Source organism: Brassica napus, chromosome C1 (assembly GCF_020379485.1).
Source record: "Brassica napus cultivar Da-Ae chromosome C1, Da-Ae, whole genome shotgun sequence".
NCBI classification, from domain to species: Eukaryota; Viridiplantae; Streptophyta; class Magnoliopsida; order Brassicales; family Brassicaceae; genus Brassica; species Brassica napus.
Window position 1 is genome coordinate 1,747,297 of NC_063444.1, and position 24,221 is coordinate 1,771,517.

Consider the following 24,221-nt stretch of genomic DNA (forward strand, 5'->3'; position numbering starts at 1 on the left):
AACAAACCGGATTGGTTACGGAATACACCATAAGAAACGTGAGGCTTGCCACATGCAATTACTAATGTAATATAAAAATTTTAAGAATAATAATGAATCTAAAAGACAAGGAAAGGAACTGGAGTTTACAGTAAAAACCCTAATTATCTCAATCTCGATCGCAACCTGAGACTTGTCTACCTGCTTCTCCCGCAATGGTAAGCTTACAGTACACACTTCTTCTTCGTAGTTTGATATATCTGACGAAATTTGAGGTACTTGTTTCGTTTTTGCAGGCTGATTCTCGCCGTCACGAAGAAAGGTTAGAGAGATTCAAATATTTTTTTTTTCTTAATATATTCGCGTTGTTCATAGCTGTAAAACTACAAACTATTTCTAAAATGTTGAATTTCATTTAACACTTGGTTAAGAATTCGAATCTGATGAATAGACTTGCGAGTGTTGACCTGTTAAAGATTCTCTGTACTTGAATCATATGTTGTCGATGCCTTGTCATGTTAGGTGTGTCAAAGTAACATGTCTTTACTGAGGTTTTGTACAGACAACAAAACACATGTTCTGTAATACTTTTTTTTGCCTGGTTTCTGAAACAGAGATTCACGGTCTCCTTCACCTCGAAAAGAACGGTCCCTTTCCAGGTCCAGGTCCAGGTCTAGATCCGTGCCGAGGGCTAGGTCAAGGTCAAGGTCAAGATCTTTGCCAAGGCCTATATCTCCATCAAGAAACCGTGGAAGGTTAGCTGCTCTAGCCTTCTTTTCTCCATCTCTGTCTGCATTGTCATTGGTGGTTTCTAATGCTTTTTGGTGAACAGGAGGTCTGAAGTTGAAAACCCTGGTACCACTCTCTATGTGACTGGCCTATCCACAAGAGTCACTGACAAGGATCTCGAAGCTCATTTCTCCAAGGAAGGCAAGGTGATATAACCATATATCTAAAACCCTGTTTCTCCTTCCTTCCTCATTAATCTGTTTTGTCTTAAGCTAATTTGACTAATTTGATTGCCCACAGGTAGCGTCTTGCTTTCTTGTAATGGAGCCGCGCACCCGTGAGTCTCGTGGTTTTGCCTTTGTTACGATGGATAGCGTTAAAGACGCTGACCGTTGCATCAAGTATCTCAACCAATCTGTACTTGAAGGCCGTTACATCACTGTTGAAAGGGTAACATTAACTTCATGCTCAATTCATTTTGGTACCAATATGATAAGTTTGATATAGTTATTTTGTTTAACTTGGAGATTTTCTGACTAATCAGAAAAAAAATATTGCGTCAAGCTAGTGTTGGCAACAATCAAAGATGATACTACTCATCCTTACCAAATCCAACTAATCAACTATATTGCTTCAACTATCAACTAATCAAAGGACATTATCAAGTGACAACAACTATTAGTACAAGTCAAGTGTTTCTTCAGCCTAGGATGCATCTTGTTTTTTTTACATGAGGTTTATGTACTTTGTGTTATCTTCAGTCCCGAAGAAAGCGCCCCAGAACTCCCACCCCTGGCCACTATCTTGGCTTGAAAAGCTCCAGAGACAATGGTAAGTCAACAACTATTAAAATTATTGATGCACTTAGCAAATGAAAAGGTTACTAACTGTTCTGTACTCTTCTTTTTCGTGCTGTGGAAAAAAAAAGACCGAGATGGCCGTAGCAGTCGAGGGAGGCACTATGATCGTGATGATTACGGACACCGTAGGTCACCAAGACGCGACTACTCACCTCGTGGTGGTGGAAGGAGGTCACCACCAAGACGTGAGTATTCGCCTCGTGGTGGTGGAAGAAGTTCTAGAAGAGATCGGTCTTACTCTCCTTATGGAAGAAGCCCAGAGAGAAGGTCCGAGAGAAGGTATTAACCCCGTCCGTGGTGGCTCGAAATGACCTGTGTGTGTAGCTCTCTCTCTTAACAAAGTAATCCAAAAAACTTCATTGTTGGTTTAGGTTGTGTGATTGTTCATCATCTTTAAATTATTACAGAGATTCTGTTGTGTGACAAGTATGGTTTTATGTGCCTTTTCTCTTTTATGTATGCTGCAGAACACAATGAAGTGAAACTTATAATGTAATATCTTCTCTATGCTACTTTTGAGATTGTTTGCAAATAATTGTTTGAAACAAAAGGGTGGAGTTACAAGAGTAAAGCTTGAAACTATCAAAACTCAAAAACACAAGCTATGAACAGAGACGACAACAAAAAAGTTATCAACAGCGAATTATATGTACGTGTGTTTTATTTTTACTTGTAATAAAAACACAAAACCTGATTGATAATCAAGAGTTGGCGTATTTGTGCCAGCAAAGTAACATAAGAACACATCTCCTGGCGATGTAGAACCTAGAACGCCTCTCATTCACCATCGCTAAACATCCTCTATTCCTTTCCACTGATGATGATTCTCTACAACCTTCTTCTTCTCTTTTCCTCTTTCTCCTCATCTTTGTGGTCGATGAACATTGGCCCATGTTTGTTCTTCTTCTCTTATTTACTTGGCTTCTTCACACTTTTTATGTTCTTCTTTATTTTATTTTTTCTGTAGAGACGATATTTTCTTTTAACAGAGAAATGATGGAAGAGAAGAAGAAGCAAATGAAAGAGACCAAAAGAGTGGAGAGGAAAATAAATAAAATGATAAAAAAGACTATAAATAGAAGAGTGGTGGAGCAATGATGATGCGATGACGTTAAACGTCGTTAACCTCTCTTTAAAAATTTCACGTATCCTCTTAGAAACCCATTAGTTCATTTTGCTTCTGTACTTGCGCGATTATATAATTCCACACTACGCTTTATCATTGTTGTTTTAAACCGGGTTATTAATGTAGGAATCATTGTCTTTGAGTAAATATATACCATAACTAAAAGATACTATAAAGTCTCGTATGCACTCTTCTTGCATATTGTCAATATTAATGATGTCACATCGTTACGGCTGTCAACGTGGATAAATCATATACAATGACAATGCTAGGAAACCTTTCTTTTTTTTTTACGTGCAAGGAAACATTTGACAGCTATGATGTAATGAATACCATTTTTACAACACCTCCGTCCCAGAGTTTTTACAGGGTTCTAATAATTAAAAAAAAATCAAAACACAAAAGAAAATAGGAAAGAGAACGAGAAGAGTTCTAAACTAAAAACATTCGGTCAAAACAAAATCGAGAACCTAGCAGCCGCCTGAGAGAAAAAAAAAAAGAGATTTCCGATTGGCCCTCTCCGGCATCCGGCGAGTCTCGTCGGTGCCGTGAGAGGGTAGTTACTGTCTTATAGTAGGTTCTTCTGTTCGATCTGAGGTGTTTCGGCGGTTATGAGATGGTGAGTGATGGTTTGTTTCCGTCGAAGACCCAGTGATGCGTTTGTTGGTTTGAACAGATCCGGATCTTCTTTCTGGTGCGCGGTGCAGTACTAAGCCGGCTCTGATCTAGGGTGTTAATTCTTCCATCGGATTTGTTGAAGCTTTGCTCAGACATGTCTCTTTGGATCCTCGTTGTCGTCAATCAACCTCGCTCCTGTTCCATTTGCTTCAATGGTTGAAGCGGTTCTATGCGGCGCTTTATTCCTCCTTTTGAATGAGTCCGGTTTGGGTAAGGGGTTCTCTTCGATCCCATGGGTTTAGCTACTCTGCTTTGATTTTTCTCAAGCTACAGGTTAGTTCAGTATTGTGTGGTTCTTTTTTGAAGTGTCTTGTTTCTAGCTTCTGGCTTCTTTAAATCTCTTGGATGATGGCTTCTCTTCGATCAACTACAAGGGTGGAATTGGTTTGGCTTCAGCTCTGTATGATTTACCTAGTGAAGGTGTTGTGCTCCTGGGGGAGCGACGGTTTTGTCATTATTTCCGGATCCTTATGGAGCAACGGTTTGTGTCGATTTGCTTCTACCGCAATTTTTTCGGAGCAGATACGGATCTCCAGCTGGTTTCTTCTCAGGCTGCTACTGTGGATATTAGAAGAACCAAGCTGTTTGAAAAGTTCGTTTATGCTTTAATAGTTTGTCCCCTAATCTTGGATCTTTGATGGCAAACATACTACATAAAGCTTCCTTCTTTCATGCCGGAGAAAGGAGCTAAGCTCATCTGATGATTAGAGTTTAGAGCATATATCTCTCGATAAAAATGGTGTTGCTACGAGCATTGCTATCAGCGTTACGCGGGTTCATCGCTACCAATCTTATCTTGCGACTTGGGTCCCCACTGGCTACTAATCCACTATCCGAACAGAGGCTGTCAATGGAGTCTCCATGACTGGTTGACGAGCCTCTAGCATGTTTCCTTTGTTCATGCTTTGTTTGGACACTTACTGGTGTTCTTTATTTTCTGTTTTTTTCTTCTTTTAATTTTGGTAACATGTTACTCTAATCCTCTGTTAATGAGGTATGTGTTGTTAGGGAGGCAGTTTGTTCTTTCTAAACTTCACATTATAAAATACCAGTGTTAAAAAAAAAAAACTAAAAACATATGGGAACCGTATTAAAACTTTTCATACCACTTGTCAACATATAAATAGCTCTTGTATTTAATTCACATTTAAATTTAATTAATTAAGCAAAATTAATTAAAATAACAATATTTTTTTATCAAAAACGTTTTTTAGATTCCAACCGATGAAGCTGCTCTTATACACTCTTTCACGTTATTAATTTACTGTTAAAACTTTTTTTGGTAAAAAACTGTTAAAACTTTTTTTTCAGGATTCTATCAACCTACCAAAAACGCGTGTCAGGTGGTTTTAGCGTACCCGATGAGACAACGGCTTATCTCTTCCTTACACGTGATCATCCTTTGATTATAATGATAGCTTAAGCTCACTGACCGGTAGTATTTTTTTTCTTAGGGGTATATTAGCAATGGATTTCTGTTAAATTTTTTTTTTTGAACATTAATTTCTGTTAATTAGTTTAGTAATTCTGTGTAGATTCGTTAATTCTTCGACAAATGATTTTGCGTTAATTTGTATATGGGAGAAGTAATGTGATAAAGAAAACTGAAGATCAAATAAGATGTTTCCATATGATAAATGTAATGAGACGTTTACTATTCATTTTTAAATACGCACTACTTGTATTATTTATAAGTATATATAAATGAGATTAATATAATTTTTTTTGGTAATTAATTATAAATAATGAGATTAATATAATTTGTAAATGAGATTAATATAATTTGCTTTTTAGTTTTAAAGAAGGGCGTCGTCAGGAACGCAGAAAAACGTCAAGCATGAACTGGTGGAAGAGAATAAAGTACCTGGAGGAGAAAAAAAATCAGTGAACAATCATTGATAGTTTGATTGATTTTTGCCACGCATGAACACTTCCTCTGACAGCTATGAATATTCCTCCATTCTTGTTTTTTCTTGAAAAAGAATAAAATTATTTTATACAAATACATTTTGTGATTCTTAATTACAGAACCGAGATATGGATATAAGGTTATAGGATCCATTCACATTTTTTCTTGTCGTCATTAAAAGCTTATATCTTAACTTTGCGGATGTTACCACTTTATTTACTTGTGTTAAGAGTCTTGAGAGTGAGTGTAGGTTTTCTATCTCTGCTGATTCATTTTATTCCTGTAGACTCTAGTTGGCTAGTTGGGCACACCGAACGAATATGGCCCTAACAAATACTCCATCTGTTTCTGTTTTTAATTGTAAGTAGTTTTGCTTAAAAGCACGAATATTTAGAAAATTATTATTTAAAAGAATATGTTATTTAACCAATTAATTCAACCAATTATTAAAAACCTAACATTATTTCATTGGTCACACAATATCCAATAAATGAAAAATATGCATTAAAATATGTAAACTACTTATATTGTGAAACAAACGTTTTTTTGCTAAAACTACTTACATTTAGAAACGGAGGGAGTATCTTTGTAAGAACTCAGAAGCGGCTGTTGGCGTTCTCCAAAGAGTATCTCTATTTTCCTCCATACTTTAAGAGCTTGTTGTACAATGAGTCTGAGTTGTTGTATATGTGAACCGACCTGTTGATAGAACGATGGAAACTTTGCTTAAGAACATCAATATGGTAGAAGTCGTTTACAATATTAAATATTTTAGTCAGTGACTTGGTTTGTCTTTACTTATAATTTTGATTATCATTTTTATGTGATATTGAAATATTTGTTTAATTTATTTAAGACTTGTGTATTATTTAACTTTGTTTTGTGATAGATATTCTGATATATCATTTTTGTTTTAATTTAGCTTAAGATTTTTGACAAAAGAAGGTTGTTATATAATTGAGGAATGTTCGTTTGGCAGACCCTCATGCAGCTGTGTTTGCAAAACAAACAACAACCAAACAAACAAGACACAGCCGCAGCTACAGGAAGTTGCGTATGCCAAACAAACAGTCCTATGGACTTCAACCGAACACAACCTGATATGATCCTGACCAGTGAAGCAGCATTCAGAACTGTAGTTGGGCCAGACCTTCATCAAGTTGCAGAGACCAGTTACATTGGAGCCAGCAGTGACATACGTTCAGTCCAAAGAGAATATCTCAGCAACCATGAAGAGTTTATCCGTGAAACCAACTTCTCTAGATTCTCAACTCAACCAGAGCACGCGGCGAATTGGTTTCATACCAAAAGGATTAATGGTTTAGGAGATATGCCAATTACAAGTCCGACCGCCTACACTGCATCCGGATTAACACTTCTTGAAGAAAAGGCATCTATCAGCCCAACCAGGAGAGATATTCGAGTAAACCAAGCTGGGAATTAAAGGGGGGTACCTCTCAGGAGTCCAGAAAATCAAGATTCAAGGCCAGAGTATTAATCTACCTAAGTTCCTATAGTCTATCTAAGTTCATGTTATGTCTTTTATTTAAATTTTCAGACTGTCTTTAGTTTATGTCTTTAGGTATGGGGGGGACAAAGGAGTTAAGTTGTTTTATTTTCCCAAGGCCTTGTGCATGTACAAGTCCTTGTCTAGACTGGTCTTATATGTTCTGGTCGAAAATCAGTAATGAGATAACCATCTTTCATTTTTAAAACATGTCTCTTCTTATTGAAATCTCTAAATCGACTTTCATGGCTGGTGTGTAATATCCAGCAACCCAAGGATTTTCTGATTTGATGTGTCATATCTGAACCAGAGTATCTAGGAGTATCAGGAGAAGAGCCAACTCTCTTGTATCCCACATCAATCCACAGGCTTTGAGAAGCTTGAGTCTTCGGATTCGTTTCTGCACGGATTATCCAATCTGTTCCATTCATCCAGAGATCTATCCTAGGGAGATTCTTATTACAATACTGGCAACAAGATCCAGCTCAAAGGCCCAATTTTGGAGAAATCTTAGAAATGCTTATGCAACTACTCCGTGAGCTACCATTCTCTCCGCTCAAGTAAAATAAACATGTTGCCTATTCTCATCTTCCTTTGTGTAGTTTTTGTATCTAACGGAGAGGAATCTCTTTATAACTTCTGTTTTTTTTTCTCACTGTATTCGTTTTCATAACAGTGTTATTTTGAGAAACGAATCACTGAGCGGTAATGATATTTTGTTCCAAGTGAAACTTTATATCAATTGGTAGTGCCATTTAGATACATACACTTTTTTTTGTTGAGAACATATACATTATTTATTTGCAATTTACAAAGGGATAGGTTTATGTTTTTGTTTTTGTTTTCACTCTTCTACTGGTAGTTCATTCTCTGTCCAGGCAACGTATCCTCCAGCAATGTCTGTAACCCCGGTGAAACCCTGTTCATACACACACACGAGGCATCATTAAAACCGCTTTCTCTGTTTTAACAAATACTATCACATAAATGAATCATACTTACAGCAGTGAGAAGTTCAGTTGAAGCCATGAGAGATCTTTCCCCGCTCTCACAACCCTATAATATTTCATTTATAATATGATTTTGTGTTCATAACTATTACTAGAAATTTGCTAAAGTATAAGCTTACAATGATGATCTCGTCGTGTTTCCTGAAGTGGGACGAGACCTGCTTTAAAAAGCTCGGGTTCTTGATCATTCCTGCAACATTTTATTTAGCTTTGGTGTTAATTTCAACTATTTTTTATACTATAGAGAGGAAACCAAAGGTCGGTTTGAAAATGAACCTGATCCGACTCTGTACATGTAAGGCACGTTAATAGCACTAGACGGATGTCCGATGCTGAACTCGTCTGGTGTCCTCACGTCGAGATATTTGTATCCTGCTTGAGCTAGCTCACGCGCAACTCTCACCGGTACTGATGTTGGAACTCTAGCTGCTTCCGCTGCAATATTTGCTCTGCCTGTTGTTACTTTCCTTCTTCAAAAAAAAAACAATTTAATAAATTAAGTCATTTCCTCTAATGCTAAGAGAGATTACAAAACGTTAGGTCACCATCGGAAGTTTGAGTTCTGACGATCTGCAACGACGACGACGACTCTCCTTGTTGCCGTTGATAGCTTCCACTTGAAAGATCTACACACTTCTAGAGGTGGAGATATAACCGATGACCAGCTTCCGATTCGTGTGGTTGTGTTTAAAGCAGATTCCATTTTTTTATTCTTGTGTTTGTAGATACTTTGAGTTATACTTCTCGTGCATGTTATGTATATATATACAGACGCAAAGCCAAAGGATATGGAACAAGTGACACGTCAGCCAGTTCTAGAAGATCTATCCGAGTCCAACATGTAAGCCATGCGGAGTATGGATGATAAGTCCAACTCGGTTACCTCGTAAGTCGTAATATGGATAACTTGCTGACTCGGATTAGATGCTACTATACGTTTCTTATTAAGGCCCAGATCTAAATAATATATGGGCCTTAGGCCCATTAACGAAACGGAAGAGAGTGAAAGTAAGGGAAGCTTTGTGATGATGGCGGATTAGCGATTGTTCGACGACGCCGATGATGATGGCGAGGTTTATCCCTGTATCGTCTTGTCAGTTTCGTTTCGGCTTCCGCGAGCTTCCTCCTTCGTCGTCGGCTCTCAATCCAAGACGGTTCGAGGTAAATCTCGTTTCATTTTCGTGTGTGATGGTAGTGTGATTGGTTAATTGAAGTCAGATGTTCTTAATCAGGTCTCTCGCCGGAGATTCCCGATCAAATGCTCGTCGTCTGAGTCGGATGATGGTGTAGATTCGGTATCTATTAACAGTTCGATGTACAGCTGGTTCACCGGACTCGGCGGTATCGGGATGTTAGACACCGCGTATTTAACCTACCTGAAACTGACCGGATCCGATGCCTTTTGCCCCGTTGGTGGTGGTACTTGCGGCGATGTATTGAACAGCGATTACGCCCTTGTTTTTGGTAACTATACATCGCTTTAATGTGTGATTAATGTATAGTCCTGAGCTTAGACTAACCTGGAAACTTGTATGTAGCTTAGTTCAAGATTTGTATTCATGGTATTTGATCTCATAGGCATGATTAGATTCTGATTGAATCACTCTCAATGTGATAATATTGAATCTGTGCTATGAGCTGTGTCAATGAATAGCATGCTCCATGTTGAAAGCTGAACTCAGTGACTGTTCTTTTGCATTTTGCCAGGTGTTCCTCTGCCAGTGATTGGGTTTGTTATGTATGGCTTAGTAACAGCTTTGAGTGCACAGCTTGCGGAAGGGAATCTACCCTTTGGAGTTAGTAAGACCAATGGGCGTTTTGCGTTATTTGCCGCCACAACTACGATGGCATCTGCTAGTGCGTACTTCCTGTATATACTTAACACAAAACTCTCAGGATCATCGTGCCTCTATTGCCTAGTATCTGCTTTCCTATCGTTTACTCTATTTTTCCTCGCTGTAAAGGTATCCCTTTATATCCGTTTCTCTTACATTTTGTGTAAATTGTCAAGATGATTACTTAAGTTAGGATTATGTTTATTTGCTCCGTGCATGTGGTAGGATGTGAAGTTGCAAGAGATACAGCAAGTTGTGGGATTGCAGATATGCTTGGCACTCATAGTAGTTGCCTCTTTGACTGCTTCATATAGTACTGCTCGACCAATCCCTTCAAGGTAATCCAGGTTGAGTCCGATGGCATGTATTAATCCTTTCTTACAAGTAGTTTCTCTTAACTCCAATATACGTCTTTGGTGTTCACTCCTTGCAGCTCAGGTGACATTGAGCTGCCATATTATTCAACAGAGATCACTACATTATCGAGCCCATATGCTATAGCGTTAGCAAAACATCTAAACTCCATTGGAGCTAAAATGTATGGAGCGTTCTGGTGTTCTCACTGCTTAGAGCAAAAAGAGGTAGGTACTACTAGGTACTTACATTGGTTTACAAGTAATCAGTTTTATGCGCTTGTCATGTAACTATGTAAGTTCTCTCCATCTGTAGATGTTTGGAAGAGAAGCAGCAAAGCTACTGAATTACGTGGAATGTTTTCCCGAAGGCTACAAGAAAGGAACTAAGATATTCAAGGCATGTTCAGATGTTGGGATCGAAGGATTCCCCACATGGATGATAAATGGTCAGGTGAGTAAATCCTCTGAATCCTTGGCACGAGTTTTCATCACATGTCAGTTCCTATTTCACCTCTTTTATTGTTTAGGTATTAAGCGGAGAAGTAGAACTCGCTGAACTAGCGGAGATGTCTGGATTCAGCCTTGATCAGGCAACTGAGGCCAAACCACTTCAGTAAAATTTGTATAGTTGCAGGAATATGAGGTGAATGCTCTTTTATTGATACCGATGGTTATAGGATGCTCTGTGCCATTGCAAGTGATTATTATTATTGCCACAGGAGGTTATAACTCCATGTTCTATCACTTAGCCATCACCAGAGAATCACACTATCATATAAAGATTATTAGGTTCCAAAACTTGTTGGGTTCTACTAGCAATCCGAGAACCTGCAGTCATCTAGTCATGTCTTTATGGTATAAGCCTAGAATGTAAATCGGTGTATTATGGTGTAAATGTGTAATGAATAGAAGTGAGGTTAAGAGCACACATGTATGTATGTTGTATTTACATAATGAATTATATATGCGTGTAGATAGATGATCCATGGCAGATACATGACTCGTTGGATAGGCAATATATTCTATTTTCTTCTTTTTTAAAGATTAAAATATTGGATAGATATGAACATCCAGATATTTATTACTAAATTGCTAACTTGGGTTTTGTTGAACAACAGATGAGCCAAAAATAAGGCTAATCTTTATCCAAACCTCTAATGAATGTGACGAGGCGTAACGTAAAGTAACGCTCGCGCGGGAAAAGAGTAAGAAAAAAAAGCAGTAGCCGTTAGATGTAGAGAGAATGAAGGGGTCAGATTAGTTGCTTATCAAGAAAGCTCATAAAAAGGGCAAAACAGGTAATGAGTGTTGGACCCACGGAAGAGGTGAGAACGATCACGTTGAAAAGGGAAGATGCTATAGAATATTCGTAATAGTCACGTCGTTTCTCACATTAAACCCCTCCAGTAAATACACATTTTTAGTTTTCGCCCTTTGAAATCTCTTTAAAATCCATCAGTTCTTCATCCACCTTCACTCGCCGCACTCTTCAACTGATTTTTCAAAGATGACGACACCTCAGATTTCGGAGATTGAGCAAGAGCAGCTGATCGAGAAGCTCGAGATCTTCAAGATCCATGGCAGAGACAAACGCGGCCGTAAGATCCTTCGGATTATCGGCAAATTCTTTCCAGGTTTGGATCTGTTTTCGTTTTCTATATTGATTTCATCTGCTATCTTTCATCTGAATTTGAAATTTTCTCGAATCAGCTCGGTTTCTATCACTGGATGTGTTGAACAAGTATCTAGAGGAGAAGATCTTCCCTCGACTAGGGAGAAAACCGTTCGCCGTGCTCTACGTCCACACCGGCGTGCAGAGGAGCGAGAATTTCCCCGGAATCTCAGCTCTGCGAGCGATCTACGACGCGATTCCGGTTAACGTCAGAGACAATCTCCAGGAGGTTTACTTCCTCCACCCAGGCCTCCAGTCGCGTCTCTTCCTCGCCACTTGCGGCCGATTCCTCTTCTCCGGCGGGTGAGTTTCTCGTTTTGGATCCTCGAAATCGAATATATATATTTTATTTTTTTGCATACTGATTGGTTTGTTTGGTGTGGTGATTGGCTACGGTAGGTTGTACGGGAAGCTAAGGTACATAAGCAGAGTTGACTACTTGTGGGAACACGTGAGGAGGAACGAGGTAGAGATGCCGGAGTTTGTTTACGACCACGACGACGATCTAGAGTTCCGTCCGATGATGGATTACGGTCAGGAGAGCGATCACGCTAGGGTTTACGCCGGAGCCGCCGTAGATTCATCGGTCTCCAGTTTCTCCATGAGGTGTATCTCGTAGCGTGTAGAATACACCCACCAGATCCTCTGATCGTATCTTTTAAAACCATATAATATACCGATTAAAATATCAAAAAGAAGTCACGAATAGATGGTGCTTCTCGCAGCCAGTGAGCGTTTTTTTACGGAAAAAGAAAAAGAAAGCTGTTGGTGTTTGGATAAGGAAAGGTTGTGAATCTTTAGATTTTCCTTGAACCTGTTCTTTTTTATGTTTTTAATAGTTTTCAGTGTTTCTTTTGAGAAATTTGTCAGATCTTTTCTTTAGTGGTGGTCGTTGTGGGTTGCTGTCGAAAATCTTGTGTAAATATGTTAATATAATATGTTAGTGTAACATTAGTTCAAAAAAACAAAAATTTATGCTAGTGTCACAAGTTTTTTTATTAGTTGTTATAAAATACCTCTTACAACAACATTCTCATAGAAAAGGGAGGACTTTCACCATCTCAGTGATACACCACCTACCATCATCAAGCTGGAACACTTTAACATTGTTTTTATCTTCCTCATCTGTAAAATAGATACAATTCTCCATACATCCATATTCTCCAAACATTCATAATATTCACTAGCCCAGACATAATTTACAATATGCCACATATGAACAAAATTAATTCTAAGAGTACTATTTAAATAGTATAAGATGAACAAAATGTTTTGATCAGTTTGTTAGTTTCTTTCACAAGCAAAAGGAGGGTGTGCCTTTGTTCACTAGAGGTGATTCTATTGATTGTACTCTACATGAAGGTTTATATGAATGTTCATTCACATACAATGATCTTGAGATAAGATAAGATTGTGAGTAGAGAGTATCCAATTCTTATTTCGATTTCTGTCTCTTTTAACTTCAGTCTTTGATAAAATCACAACAAAAGCGAATCGCGTTATTGATTACAAGCGTTATTGATTACAACAACAAAAAAGTAATGCTTCTTTCTTCTTTCTTCTTTCATACACAATCACCAACCAATGTAGTAAAAACACAATACTTGCATTAAATCCCCATACGTGATATTCTTTCTACTTATATAGTAAAAGTAGTTCCCCGCTTCAGATCAGTGGCCCTTTACTCTGTCTGATAGAGTCAAAACGTGCCGCCAACTCATCATAATCAGGAAGCTTTGGGTGAACATGGTGACCGCTCGAGTCCCTTCTAGACTCAGCAGACTGAGGAGCCTGAGGTGGTGCTCTGTCTGGCGGGAGGGAAGAAGCACGTCTCTGTAAAGGTCCTTCTTCCGGCTCTGTATCTTCCTCGTAGTAGTCAGACTCATCAAACTTGACCTCAGTAGTCGCAGGAGGAGGAAGTGTGTGTCTCCTCCTCATTGTTCCCTTCGCTTCTGCTTCCGTTTTGGCGTAGTCTTCTTCATTTACACCTGGATTGTTGCAGCTGTATCTTCTGTTTGCTACGGAAGGTTTAGCGTAGTAGTAGGAGCTTGTTTCAGATCGTCTCCTTGAATGATCCAAAGACGAAAAGGAGGATACAGAGAACTCCTTGTTGCTGTTACTGCTGTCTCTTCTGTTAGCTAACAAGGCGGCTACTTGTGCTGCTGCAACCGCCTGCTTGGCTAGTTCAGCTGCTGCTTCAGCTGCTGACTCGGTGTCATGATAATGCGTGTTGATGCTGCTCATGCTACTACTCGATCTGAATGTAACAAAAAAAAAACAACATAAGGACTTACATTTTTCTGAACATTGATGAAACAAAAAAAGAATATGTACCTCGGCACAGCTTTGGTAGGATCAATGGGTTCATCAGAAGCACGGTTTACTGGTAAGCTTGACGCGCTAACAAACGCACGTGGACCATCCTGCTCATACAAGAGACATTACACGTTTTAAAAGATTCTAAGAAGAAAAATGAGAGAGATTAAGAGAGACATATACAATGGTTGCTTCTTGAGGTTTGAGAAGTTCTTGCTCAGTCTCTGCAGTGTCCCAATCAACCTGGAACTCCTTGGCAATCTCCTTCATGATTTTAAGTTTGAATTCTCCACCAGGATGCCTCACCGAAAGCTTATCAATCAGCTACAAAACAATCACAAGAGTCATCAAACGTCATGTCATTGTTTAAGCAAATCAGATATGATGAATGAACTCTCTCCCCTTACCATCCGGTTCACGCCACAGGTAGGACGCAGCTCAGTAGCAGCAGACACGAAATCTCTTCCGTACTTCTTCTCAAAGATGTCTTTCAGATCTCCAAGCTCAGGTATCTCCGAGCACCTAGGCGCAGCGAATATCAAACTCGCAATGCCTTCCTTCAGATCCACAGGACATTCCCTAAAAGAAAAAACCCCAAATTGAGTTTTAGGTAAAAAGACACAAACTTTGAAACTGAATATGAAACATTACTTTTGTTTTGTGATGATAGTGAGTCGAGAAACAATGAGTTCACAGAAAAGCTCAATGATTTCGTTAGCCGCCAAGATGTTCTGCTCCCTAATCACATGCTCAACCTGAATTGCCATTAAAGTCAAGAGCTTTGGTCTTTTTTGCAGATTTTTTTTCAGACAATAGAAAAAAATAAAGAGCTTTGGTCTTTTTTTCAGACAATAGAAAAAGGGTAAAGAGCTTTGGTCTTTCAGACAAGAGAGAAAGTGAAATACTCTGATTCGAGCGGTGGCATCTTGACCGGACTGAAGAAGAAGAGCGATGTCACGTCTCATTTGCTTCACCACAACTTGTCTCTTGTTCCTCAGAAGCTTTATTCTAGCTACAGCCATCTTCGCCGCCGTTTTGCTTTTTTTTTTCCGACCAAATAAATAAAAAACAGATTCATCAGACGATTCAGATCTTGCTATCTATGTAAGAGAATCTATAAGAATGTTCAAGATTTTACCATTTGGAGGAGTTGAAGCCGCGGCGGAAGAGAGAAAGGCTGAACTTGAGAAGCTTCTTCGTCTGAACCGAGGCTACTCCGGCCGCCGTCATTTTTTCTCACCACCAACGTTTCTTCTCTGACACTGGAGGACGATGACTGAAGAAGGAAGGTGTGAGTGTGTATGTAAATGAGATTAACGCTCTATTGGGTCCCACGAGAACCCACCGACTTACTCTATTAGCTGGTCCACCTTTTTTTTTTTTGACATTGTCAAATATAGCCGTTTTATCTTTGACACGCGTTACTCATTAGTCTCGAACCGAAGGAGTATCCTAAGCAACGCCTAATCATTTGTTTAGCTTCACTTGATAATATAATTGCGTTTGATGTAATGGGCTGGACCATTGTCTTGAGCCTTTCTTTCTAAACTAACGTACAAATCTTGGCCTGTCTATATTTGGAAGGTTTTCCATATTTAACTCTATACAGAGATTTTACGAAATTATGTGTAATTTGATTTGACTATCCCTTAGTTATATACTTATATGCGATAATTTATGTGATTTCATATTTATTGTTCAATGTTATATTAATTCTTTTACCATATATAAAATTTTGACCTTATCACACTTTTCTATTCAGTATAACTTTATACATTGTCCAGTATATAATTATGATCTTATCGATCGCATGAGTCTTAGCACACTTCTATATATTGAAAGTATTTCATATAAGTATTTTATGATATAAAAAATGATGATAGAAAGGAAGAAAGTAAATACAATGAGGTTTTCAAATATAAGCTTGTGAGAAATTTATAAGAACATTTTTTTTTTTTGATAACTGAGTATCATGACTTCACCAAGGTGATCCAGACTAGAGACTGAAGCGAGCAAGGACACTGCCAGGGTGTCACCATGTGGCTCACTGTGAACGGTCTTCGGTCTCGGGCGCTGGAGGGTCCGCATGTGATTTCCCCAGTGGCCGGGTTTCGAACCCAATAGCGGAACTCACAGCCGTGGGCTCTTTACCACCAGAACTAGAAGTCCCGGTTAATTTATAAGAATATTTTCAATGTAAAACTTCATTTTTTCCAAAATGAAATTAAATGGAATATAAAGTTAAAAATTGTAATCCTATTTTATTTTTTACTCTATACTAGAGCAATGAACAAAAAAAAATATATTCTATTTTACTACATGATAGAATGAAAATATGATAAGATTGGAGCATTGTTTATTTCATACTCTATTTTATCTCATCATGGAGTAGGTTTAAAGATGCTCTAAGAATCTCGCAACCAGATTGCTCTTAAGTTGTTTCATAACGTTCATGGGTATATATAACAGCAAAGTTTTTTTTGTCATAGGTAAATAACTGCAAAACTGTTTCTATTTTCTTTGGAAAATGCCTCTCTACATGTATCAGTTTAATTAGTATACAAAAATCTTAGATATCCATCCCTCCGGCAAGTTCTCTAAAGTCGGATGCCAATGAGGTCTACATGCTTTAAATTCTTCTAATGAGAGATTATGTTGAGAAGCGAGGCTCTTGTTCTTATCAACCTTCGAAACAACCCTTCTAAATTTTTCTCGAACCCGCCAATGCTCATCTCAACCTCCTCAAGCTTCTCTTGTATATCATCACGAGTGCATGATTCTCCCCTAACCGCGGAATCCAATCTCTCCAACTCGTTCGTGGCATCCTCAATATTACACTTCTTCTTTAGTACAGAAGCCAATTTGCTCTTTATGTTACTTTGTCGTCCCGACAATAACTCCAAGAACGACTTCAACACGGATACACCAACAGAAGCCACTCGTCTCATCGCATCTATATATAACCGCCACATGATGTTCGTCTTCGTGATCATATGAACTTGACCTTCCATCGATGGACTTCAAGGACACAAGAAGCTTCTTAGTTTCTTTCCTCATGTTCTTTCTAAATTTGACATAGCCCGAGACAGCAACGTCGAGTTGGTCTCCTCCTCCGGCTACTTTCTTCCTTCTAACACATGATTGAAGATCACGAACATGCTCTTGAGTCTCGACCATCAGGTCCCTCGAGACGCTACATATATCCATTAGTCTCAAAGACCCATCGAGCATCTCTTCCATGAAATCTGATCTAACGGAAGACATGGCACGTTGCGTTGAACACATTTTTAGAAACTCACCGTACAATCGTAGAGCTCCTCCAAACCAGCCAACCCCGTCGAGATCAACTCGAATGAACTCTTCGTGGTGTCTATTGTTTTGACCTTAGCAAGAGCTTCCTCCACCCCACTCGTGCTTGGATGCGAACTTGAAGGTAAACTTATTGATCTTAATTGTTTCTTGATTAGCATATTCTCCATCTTTTGTGTTTTTTTTTGGTCGATAAATGTGTTGATCTTTTTATTTCTTTCTTTTTTTGGTATATCTGCTTGATACAACTTGCCCTGCACATGCATATATATAGCATAGGGTCTTCTTTTTTTTTGCCGACTGATATTATTATAAATGAAAAAGCTAAACTGGACCAAATCCAACCATAACAACTAAAGCCCAAAAGAGGCCCAAAACCTAATTTCAACAAAACGAAAATCTTAAAACCGGCCCAACAACAAGCCCAAAAAACAGGAGGCCACCGCCCCAAACGCCAACGCACGGCGCACGTGTTGAGACCTCAACTGCGAGGCACACGTGTCACCAGATCCCTTCTCCAACCTCCATTGCCGGAGGAAACATGCAACCCAACACCGGAAACCGTACCCGATCTCACCACCACCACCTACGGCCGAGCTCCTTTGACGGAAAGCTTCTGTCGAACCATGTCGAGATCTCTTCCTAAGCCTCCAAGCCGCTAATCAATCCCACATCTCATCTTGTTTGTCGTCAACACCATCGAAGATAATTACTCGATCTATTCGAGATTTCTTCAGAGGGGACCAAACGAAGAACAGATGAATCAAGAACAAAGCTAAAGTCACACCCTTAAGAAAAGGGGTGACAATCAAAAACCGACGGTGCAAGACACAGAACCTCCACACCTCGGACTCATAAGCCGGCGAGGAACGAAGCCATAGAAGCCTCTTTCTCCCGGAAACAGAGCCGGTGAAGCCTGCCTAAGAAGCAGCGCTTCCCAGAATCAAAGCCAAGAACCAGAAACCGTCGATAGAGCCCCGTGAAAGCTTCATCTCATCTCACAGAGGAGAGAGAGAAGTCTCGGTCTCCACTCGCCGTTTTATATATAGATTACTTAATACGAGTAAAAAATCACACATGCCACAAGTTGCACTTAAAAATTATAAAGAAAAAGCTGAGAACACAGTATTGAACATATCTTACATGTGTCAGACACGCTGGAGAATCACAGTCGGAACCATATCTTATAGCATAGGGTCTTCTAACATCATCAACAAAAAAACTTCAACAATTATTGAAATATTTAATTTGATTGGTCCGATTATTACTGGCAAATCTGTGACACTCTGAGCTGTCGGACGATATCATTGGTCAACTTATTTAGCCACAGAGATGAAGCCTAATGAGTCATCGTCTGTAATGCCTCCGGTTTCGCCACATAATCAATTGACCTTTCGAGTTATTCAAATAAACAATAGTCACCAAATCGTCTCGGTAGGTAGCGAGATCCAGATCTTCCTCCTATGTAGTTTTTCTAAATAATGAAAAGACATATTCGTCAAAAAATAGACTAATGTTTCTCTATGATTGCCTAATGCATTGCGTCTTGCATTACAACACGTGTAAGAGGAGCATATGATTTCAGATTATATGTTTGCTAGTTGCAAACATTCATACGTAACAGATGTATTTGATCGTAGAAATGAGCTTTTTTAACATTTACATATAGTACCAATCATTCCGCGAAACTATAACAGCCGTTCTTGTGGCAGTCTAATCAGGACAGATGAAATACTGGTACTCATTATGTTGCATTTATGTTTGTAATTCAAGAGTATGAAGTTAGCTTTCATCAATCAATACATATACTATATCAATATGCATTAAAAAGTTTTTTACGAAAAAAAGATATCACATATTAATATGCATATAATTTTTAATATTTATCCATGTATTGTATGTGAATTTGAACTATTTAGATTTGCTCCATTTACATACTATATGTGAATTCGAACTGTTTATGTTTGCTCAATTTGTTGACATAATATCACGAATTCTCAGCGCCGCTAGGATATATCTCTCAGCCGCGAAGAAAATGGAATATGTGTTTTTACTTCGTTTTACTTTTCAAGTAAATAACTACATTGAAAAACTACGAGTTTTTTCTTGTATAACTCACGTTTATTTCTTCTATTTTCAGTGCAAATTATGGTACACATAGGTTCACATATCCAACCGTATTCTTTATTTTATTTTATTTTAATTTATATTTAATAATGAAATGTTATCGATCAGAATATAAAAATTTACTTAAGATTGTTTTTAATAATATTTAAGTCTTTTATTTTCATAAATATATTTTTTTCACATGTTTACGTCAGATAAAATATTTGCTTTTTATTTCGCTTGTCTAATGACAAGTATTAAAAAAGGAAAAAAATAAAATAATAAAACTTATCAAACAGAAACATATTAACTTGAAGCAGCATGCCTACAAAAAAAAAAAAAAAAAAAAAAAAACAAAACAAAACATGCCTACAAATGCTATAAAGAATTAAGTCTCCGACTCTCGCGTATTGAACAATCCTTTCCAGTGCTGCAATTTTTAAATATTACAATACTACAACAATGGATTTGCAAACGAGATAATTTAAGAAGCAACAATACGAATAATGTGGTTCTTAAAAAAAAAATCCATACGAATGTAGTTATTGTGTACTTCAACGAAACAAACCGAAGAAAACAATGTGGACAAGGAAGAATAATGTTTGCATGCAGAACCTTAAATTAAGCAAGAAAATAGAAAATTCAAATGTTTTAGGTCACGCAGAGCCTTCACTCGGCTTTGTCCTCTTTTGCATCTTCTTCATCTTGTGGTGGTGACCTGTTGAGATCAAACTTTGGAGTAGTAGTTCCACATTCCTCCTCCTCCTCATCGATTGGGTCAGCGTTCAAATCGATTTTCAATCCCCCAGTGCCTAAACCAAACCCTCCACCACCGCAAGAAGCAGCAACATCCCCGCCAGATGCTTCCACGGCCGCATTAAATGTGGGGGGAGGTAAGAAGCCAGAGTAACCACGGTCTCTATGAGCCCGTAAGTGGCCGAAGACGGCTTTCCAAGAAAGAAAACTTCTCCCGCAAACGTTACATTTAGGAGGACCTTCAGGTGGGTTGATCAACTTAGGAGAACCTTTCTTCCTAGGCTTCTTTGCCGGCTCTTCTTCTCCAGCAGACACGGTGGCTTCAGAACCGGACGCGCCGGCCACATCTGCCAAGTCGTCCAACATAACCGTCCTTGGACGACGAGCCTTTTTCTTCTTAACTGTTCCACCACTTCCACCAACCTCTTGTTCCATGTTGTCTTTTGTCACCGCCGCTTCTTGAGCGGCAGCAATCAATAAGTCAGCCGCAGCGACGGCTTTTTGACGGGTTACCTGATCCACATCACTAAGACTCAGTGCGGGAAGGGCGAGAACTATTTCGCGCATCTCCCCTTCTTCTTCTTCATCGCTCCAGAGGTAATCACTTTCATCAGAATTTTCATTAATTCTTTCCTCAGTGTTCACTTTTGTTTTCTCGGGATCACTCATGATTTTGACTTTGTTGAGAGTAATAAGTTTTGCTGAGACCGAAATGGTGTTTATATAGTTTCTTTGATCACATGACGGTTATGACCGTTACCGCATCCTGTGTCTGATGTCTATATCTCTCTATTGGCCTCTCCCGCCTTTTCATTTGAAGGTTGCGTCCGTTAGATCCAGTTAAAAACCGAAAATTGATATGAAATGGTAAGCCATATATAAATTGGTTTCTTCAGTCGGTCGAAATGAACCGGAAATTGAGAACTGAAATCATATACATCATTGATTGTGCTAGTATTGTTTGTGGGCCATGTTCATTACATGGTCTGAATTCGCTTAGCCACTACTTAAGAATATCATGATTTTATTATTATTTTGACATAAGAATATTATGAATTCTGGTAGGTTTTTTTTTTGTCAACTGAATTCTGGTAGGTTGAAACTAGTTTTTTCCTGTATAACTATTTTTTTGCTACATTTTGATTCTAAATTTTAGGCTATGTACTTTATTTTTAATATTAAATCGGGTTGGTATATATTATATATTATTCTTGATTTTTAGTACAATTTTGATAAAATCCTTAGAGTTTGTTGTTTTGGAAAATCTGATATAATAGCGTTCTAAACGAATTCCAATTGTTGACAAAAAAAATACGAATTCCAATTTTAAATTTTAATTCAAGAAACTGGTGTTGTCATTTGAATTATCGTTCCATTGCATTTTCTTCACACGATGGCTTGTATGTATACCTGTATTGTATCTATTTTTACAAAATGTATTTAATTATCTTCTACGTTTATCTGTTTGATTAGTGTACAAAATATTTTTTCGGCAAATTCTCTAAAGTCGAATGCCTACGAAAGTTACCACTTTACAGTTTACATGCATAATTTAGAATTTAATGAGAGATTATGTTGAGAAGCGAGGCTCGTGTTCTTATCAACCTTCGAAATAAACCTTCTAGATACTTCTCGAATCCGTCAATGCTCATCTCGACCTCTTCAAGCTTATTTTGTAGGTCATCACGAGAGCAACATATCGATGAACCCAAACTCTCCAACTCGTTCTTCGTCTCCTCATGATGAACCTTCTTTTTCTTTAGTACCGAAGACAACTTGCTCTTAATGTTACTTTCTCGTCCCGACAAGAACTCCAAGAACGACTTCAACACCGACACGCTAACTGAAACTACTCGTCTCATCGCATTTATAACTGCCGCAAGGTGTTCATCTTGTTGGCCATCACTTACCCCCGACGACGATGAACATGACTCTCCATTGAATTTCTTCAAGGATCCAAGAACCTTCTTAGTTTCTTTTCTCATGTTCTTTCTAAATCTGACATAGCCAGCGACAGCGACATCGAGTTGATCAGCTCCTCCTCTGGCTACTTTCTTGCGTCTGACACATGACTGAACACCACGAACATGTTCGTGAGTCTCCACCATGAGGTCTCTAGAGATATTGCATATATCCATTAGCCTTAAAGACCCATCGAGCATCTCCTCCATAAACTCTGATACATCCGACGACATAACACGCTGAGTCGAACCCATTTTAAGAAACTCCTCCGTACGATTATAGAGCTCCTCCAAACCAGCCAATGCCGTCAAGATTGATTCTGAAGAACCCGGCGTGGTGTTAATCGCTTTAACCTTGTTAAGAGCTTCCTCGATCCCTGCCGTGCTCGGATGTGATCTTGAAGGTAAACTGATGGATCTTAGTTGTTTCTTGATAGTCATATTCAACACTTTTTTCCTCTCCTTTTTGTGTTTTTTTTATAAAGGTGTTTTGAGTTTTTTTTTCCCTTTCTTTGATCGATCTGATTTATCCAATTCGATGTACACATGCATATTTATACAACCAACAATAATTGAATTGTTAAATTTTATTGGTCCGATTATCACTGGCAAATCTGTGACTTTCTGAGCTGTCGGGTTATTATATTGGTCAAATTATTTGGCCACAGAGTAAAGCCTGATGAGTCATCGTTTGTGGTGTCGCTGGTTTCGCCACATTATCAATACACATTTTTTGTTATATTTAAATTTAAAAGTATCGACGGTCATAAAGTTATCTCGGTAGGTTACTAGATCCAGATCTTCCTCAACCTTATATTATCCAATCATATTCAAGAAGGTTGCTTACTACGAAGAGATTTTTGTACAGGGAAATAAAATAATGTTTTTATATAAGTTCCTCTGCATGGCTTCTCACATTATGACACGTCCAAGAGGATCACGGGTTTTGAGTTTATTTACTTGCGTGATTTCACACACTTTTTCCTGTAATCTGATTGACTAACGTGTATATTTATTAGAAACGAAGAACATTTGATGATCATATCGCTTAGCATGTCTGACTTCGTATAGACGCATATATTTTTGAAAAATAATTTAAAATTGAATCATCATATTTTATAGTTGACACAATTAAAATAGACTTCTCAACTAAAAGATGTTTTTTTGACAAGCGAGACGGTATCTTTAAATTGACCAACAATAGTAAATCTTCCAGCAATGGTTACTCTCTGAGACTACTATTGATTTGTATTATTACACGTGTATAAACGCTATGCTTAATTTGTAGATTCATATCACAAAATATCCATATCATGGATTTGCCCCACGTATATTGTCCCTTGCGCCAGGTACACGTGTAAAATGCCTAACATTTTTAGTTGAACTGTGTTTTGCTTTTAGGTGTGTGGGCACCAATTATTCCATGTTCCATCACGCTATGCTAATGTTATTATTTATGTTCAAAAGTTCACTTTCGTCGAAATAAAAAAAATGAAACTAACATTCACTCCACAAGTTTGTTCCATTTCTTTCTTATAAAAAGAATATTCCAAATATATTCCATCTCCACTTTATCATTAATTATTAATAGAAACCTTATATTTTTTTATATTTACCTATTTTACCTAACTATTTTGTTTTAACAATAATCCAACATAATCATTATTTAATATTTTCATATAATAAATTTATTACATAACATGAATAAACAAACATAAAACATCATAATTTGTATAAAAAAACACCATATATAACTTTATAATTGATTAACAAAAGTATTTAGAGTAAGAAATGAGTTTATTTATCTTTGATTCTTTTAAAACGAGTTAAAAAGTTCTTAAAACAAATATTCATATGTTTTTTTTATATAAACATCTTATTAGATAAAAATAATTGTCGAAATTTTGAAATTAATTGGATTATATTAAAAGATATAGTTTATTTTGGCAAAAGATAAAAATAAATAAAAGTTAAGGACCAATATATAATGAAAAAGTTCATCTTCAAAAAATGAAGATATGTACCGTAAATTTTCAAATTTGAAGCAACACTGTTCATTGTTTTATTTTGAATTCAAAAATAAAATAGAGTTGGAGTAAAACTTACTTTAAA

At 37.8% G+C, this 24,221-nt stretch overlaps 8 protein-coding genes and 1 pseudogene across 16 annotated transcripts; 3 read left to right on the forward strand and 6 right to left on the reverse strand.

The window, feature by feature from the left end:
- The first annotated feature begins 54 nt into the window (after positions 1-54).
- Positions 55-2,080, forward strand: LOC106351347 (serine/arginine-rich splicing factor SR45a-like). Of its 2 annotated transcripts, none has more exons than XM_013791186.3 (7): positions 55-197; positions 276-301; positions 594-734; positions 812-914; positions 1,009-1,158; positions 1,470-1,539; positions 1,628-2,080. In XM_013791186.3, exons 1-7 carry the CDS (start codon positions 195-197, stop codon positions 1,852-1,854), a joined length of 720 nt encoding a protein of 239 aa, XP_013646640.2. In that variant the 5' UTR covers positions 55-194; the 3' UTR covers positions 1,855-2,080. The 2 variants fall into 2 exon arrangements, with proteins under 2 accessions (XP_013646640.2, XP_013646704.2); XM_013791250.3 differs by having other exon boundaries at positions 1,637-2,080.
- A 9-nt stretch (positions 2,081-2,089) lies between these two features.
- LOC106351512 (small polypeptide DEVIL 17-like) lies at positions 2,090-2,826 on the reverse strand. Its single transcript, XM_013791329.3, has one exon. The coding sequence runs from the start codon at positions 2,459-2,461 to the stop codon at positions 2,270-2,272; it is 192 nt and encodes a 63-aa protein (XP_013646783.2). The 5' UTR covers positions 2,462-2,826; the 3' UTR covers positions 2,090-2,269.
- A 4,803-nt stretch (positions 2,827-7,629) lies between these two features.
- LOC106370466 (senescence-associated protein DIN1-like) lies at positions 7,630-8,579 on the reverse strand. Of its 3 annotated transcripts, none has more exons than XM_048745095.1 (5): positions 8,344-8,578; positions 8,075-8,265; positions 7,918-7,988; positions 7,791-7,844; positions 7,630-7,707 (listed from the first exon to the last, which is right to left on the reverse strand). In XM_048745095.1, the coding sequence occupies exons 1-5, from the start codon at positions 8,499-8,501 to the stop codon at positions 7,633-7,635; spliced, it is 549 nt and encodes a 182-aa protein (XP_048601052.1). In that variant the 5' UTR covers positions 8,502-8,578; the 3' UTR covers positions 7,630-7,632. The 3 variants fall into 3 exon arrangements, with proteins under 3 accessions (XP_048601052.1, XP_013665934.2, XP_048601053.1); XM_013810480.3 differs by having other exon boundaries at positions 8,075-8,268; positions 8,344-8,557; XM_048745096.1 differs by having other exon boundaries at positions 7,652-7,707; positions 7,787-7,844; positions 8,344-8,579.
- A 174-nt stretch (positions 8,580-8,753) lies between these two features.
- On the forward strand, positions 8,754-11,194 carry LOC106351013 (thiol-disulfide oxidoreductase LTO1-like). 6 transcript variants are annotated; one of them, XM_013790994.3, is made up of 8 exons: positions 8,754-8,959; positions 9,031-9,262; positions 9,506-9,762; positions 9,859-9,971; positions 10,067-10,214; positions 10,303-10,440; positions 10,517-10,632; positions 11,108-11,194. In XM_013790994.3, the coding sequence occupies exons 1-7, from the start codon at positions 8,858-8,860 to the stop codon at positions 10,604-10,606; spliced, it is 1,080 nt and encodes a 359-aa protein (XP_013646448.2). In that variant the 5' UTR covers positions 8,754-8,857; the 3' UTR covers positions 10,607-10,632; positions 11,108-11,194. The 6 variants fall into 6 exon arrangements, 4 of the variants coding, with proteins under 4 accessions (XP_013646448.2, XP_013646382.2, XP_013646315.2 ...); XM_013790928.3 differs by lacking the exon at positions 11,108-11,194 and adding an exon at positions 10,709-10,962; XR_007318228.1 differs by having other exon boundaries at positions 10,303-10,632.
- A 186-nt stretch (positions 11,195-11,380) lies between these two features.
- Positions 11,381-12,641, forward strand: LOC106351245 (ganglioside-induced differentiation-associated protein 2-like). Its single transcript, XM_013791098.3, has 3 exons — positions 11,381-11,623; positions 11,700-11,964; positions 12,061-12,641. Exons 1-3 carry the CDS (start codon positions 11,497-11,499, stop codon positions 12,278-12,280), a joined length of 612 nt encoding a protein of 203 aa, XP_013646552.2. The 5' UTR covers positions 11,381-11,496; the 3' UTR covers positions 12,281-12,641.
- A 472-nt stretch (positions 12,642-13,113) lies between these two features.
- Positions 13,114-15,345, reverse strand: LOC106350859. Its single transcript, XM_013790768.3, has 7 exons — positions 15,116-15,345; positions 14,883-15,015; positions 14,629-14,732; positions 14,385-14,556; positions 14,161-14,301; positions 13,996-14,084; positions 13,114-13,918 (listed from the first exon to the last, which is right to left on the reverse strand). Exons 1-7 carry the CDS (start codon positions 15,205-15,207, stop codon positions 13,327-13,329), a joined length of 1,323 nt encoding a protein of 440 aa, XP_013646222.2. The 5' UTR covers positions 15,208-15,345; the 3' UTR covers positions 13,114-13,326.
- Positions 15,346-16,396: 1,051 nt separating this feature from the next.
- On the reverse strand, positions 16,397-19,008 carry LOC106370455 (annotated as a pseudogene).
- Positions 19,009-19,890: 882 nt separating this feature from the next.
- Positions 19,891-20,854, reverse strand: LOC106354277. The gene has a single exon (XM_013794182.3). It carries the CDS (start codon positions 20,815-20,817, stop codon positions 20,062-20,064), a length of 756 nt encoding a protein of 251 aa, XP_013649636.1. The 5' UTR covers positions 20,818-20,854; the 3' UTR covers positions 19,891-20,061.
- Positions 20,855-21,305: 451 nt separating this feature from the next.
- Positions 21,306-22,677, reverse strand: LOC106370444. The gene has a single exon (XM_013810454.3). It carries the CDS (start codon positions 22,548-22,550, stop codon positions 21,708-21,710), a length of 843 nt encoding a protein of 280 aa, XP_013665908.3. The 5' UTR covers positions 22,551-22,677; the 3' UTR covers positions 21,306-21,707.
- Positions 22,678-24,221: the final 1,544 nt, after the last annotated feature.

What these genes read in the sequence shown, in the direction of transcription:
- LOC106351347 (XM_013791186.3), top strand. An exon ending in TCTCGCCGTCACGAAGAAAG is followed by an intron (nt 302 to 593) that starts GTTAGAGAGATT and finishes TTTCTGAAACAG; the next exon opens with AGATTCACGGTCTCCTTCAC. An exon ending in ATTTCTCCAAGGAAGGCAAG is followed by an intron (nt 915 to 1,008) that starts GTGATATAACCA and finishes GATTGCCCACAG; the next exon opens with GTAGCGTCTTGCTTTCTTGT.
- LOC106351512 (XM_013791329.3), bottom strand. Translation starts at nt 2,461, where the DNA reads ATGGGCCAATGTTCATCGACCACAAAGATGAGGAGAAAGAGGAAAAGA.
- LOC106370466 (XM_048745095.1), bottom strand. Translation starts at nt 8,501, where the DNA reads ATGGAATCTGCTTTAAACACAACCACACGAATCGGAAGCTGGTCATCG. An exon ending in CAGAACTCAAACTTCCGATG is followed by an intron (nt 8,266 to 8,343) that starts GTGACCTAACGT and finishes TTTTTGAAGAAG; the next exon opens with GAAAGTAACAACAGGCAGAG. An exon ending in CAACTGAACTTCTCACTGCT is followed by an intron (nt 7,708 to 7,790) that starts GTAAGTATGATT and finishes GTGTATGAACAG; the next exon opens with GGTTTCACCGGGGTTACAGA.
- LOC106351013 (XM_048745094.1), top strand. Translation starts at nt 8,858, where the DNA reads ATGATGATGGCGAGGTTTATCCCTGTATCGTCTTGTCAGTTTCGTTTC. An exon ending in TATTTTTCCTCGCTGTAAAG is followed by an intron (nt 9,763 to 9,858) that starts GTATCCCTTTAT and finishes TGCATGTGGTAG; the next exon opens with GATGTGAAGTTGCAAGAGAT. An exon ending in GCTCGACCAATCCCTTCAAG is followed by an intron (nt 9,972 to 10,066) that starts GTAATCCAGGTT and finishes CACTCCTTGCAG; the next exon opens with CTCAGGTGACATTGAGCTGC.
- LOC106351245 (XM_013791098.3), top strand. Translation starts at nt 11,497, where the DNA reads ATGACGACACCTCAGATTTCGGAGATTGAGCAAGAGCAGCTGATCGAG. An exon ending in TATCGGCAAATTCTTTCCAG is followed by an intron (nt 11,624 to 11,699) that starts GTTTGGATCTGT and finishes TTCTCGAATCAG; the next exon opens with CTCGGTTTCTATCACTGGAT. An exon ending in CGATTCCTCTTCTCCGGCGG is followed by an intron (nt 11,965 to 12,060) that starts GTGAGTTTCTCG and finishes TGGCTACGGTAG; the next exon opens with GTTGTACGGGAAGCTAAGGT.
- LOC106350859 (XM_013790768.3), bottom strand. Translation starts at nt 15,207, where the DNA reads ATGACGGCGGCCGGAGTAGCCTCGGTTCAGACGAAGAAGCTTCTCAAG. An exon ending in GGCTTCAACTCCTCCAAATG is followed by an intron (nt 15,016 to 15,115) that starts GTAAAATCTTGA and finishes GAAAAAAAAAAG; the next exon opens with CAAAACGGCGGCGAAGATGG. An exon ending in CCTGTGGCGTGAACCGGATG is followed by an intron (nt 14,302 to 14,384) that starts GTAAGGGGAGAG and finishes ATTGTTTTGTAG; the next exon opens with CTGATTGATAAGCTTTCGGT.
- LOC106354277 (XM_013794182.3), bottom strand. Translation starts at nt 20,817, where the DNA reads ATGAGTGATCCCGAGAAAACAAAAGTGAACACTGAGGAAAGAATTAAT.
- LOC106370444 (XM_013810454.3), bottom strand. Translation starts at nt 22,550, where the DNA reads ATGACTATCAAGAAACAACTAAGATCCATCAGTTTACCTTCAAGATCA.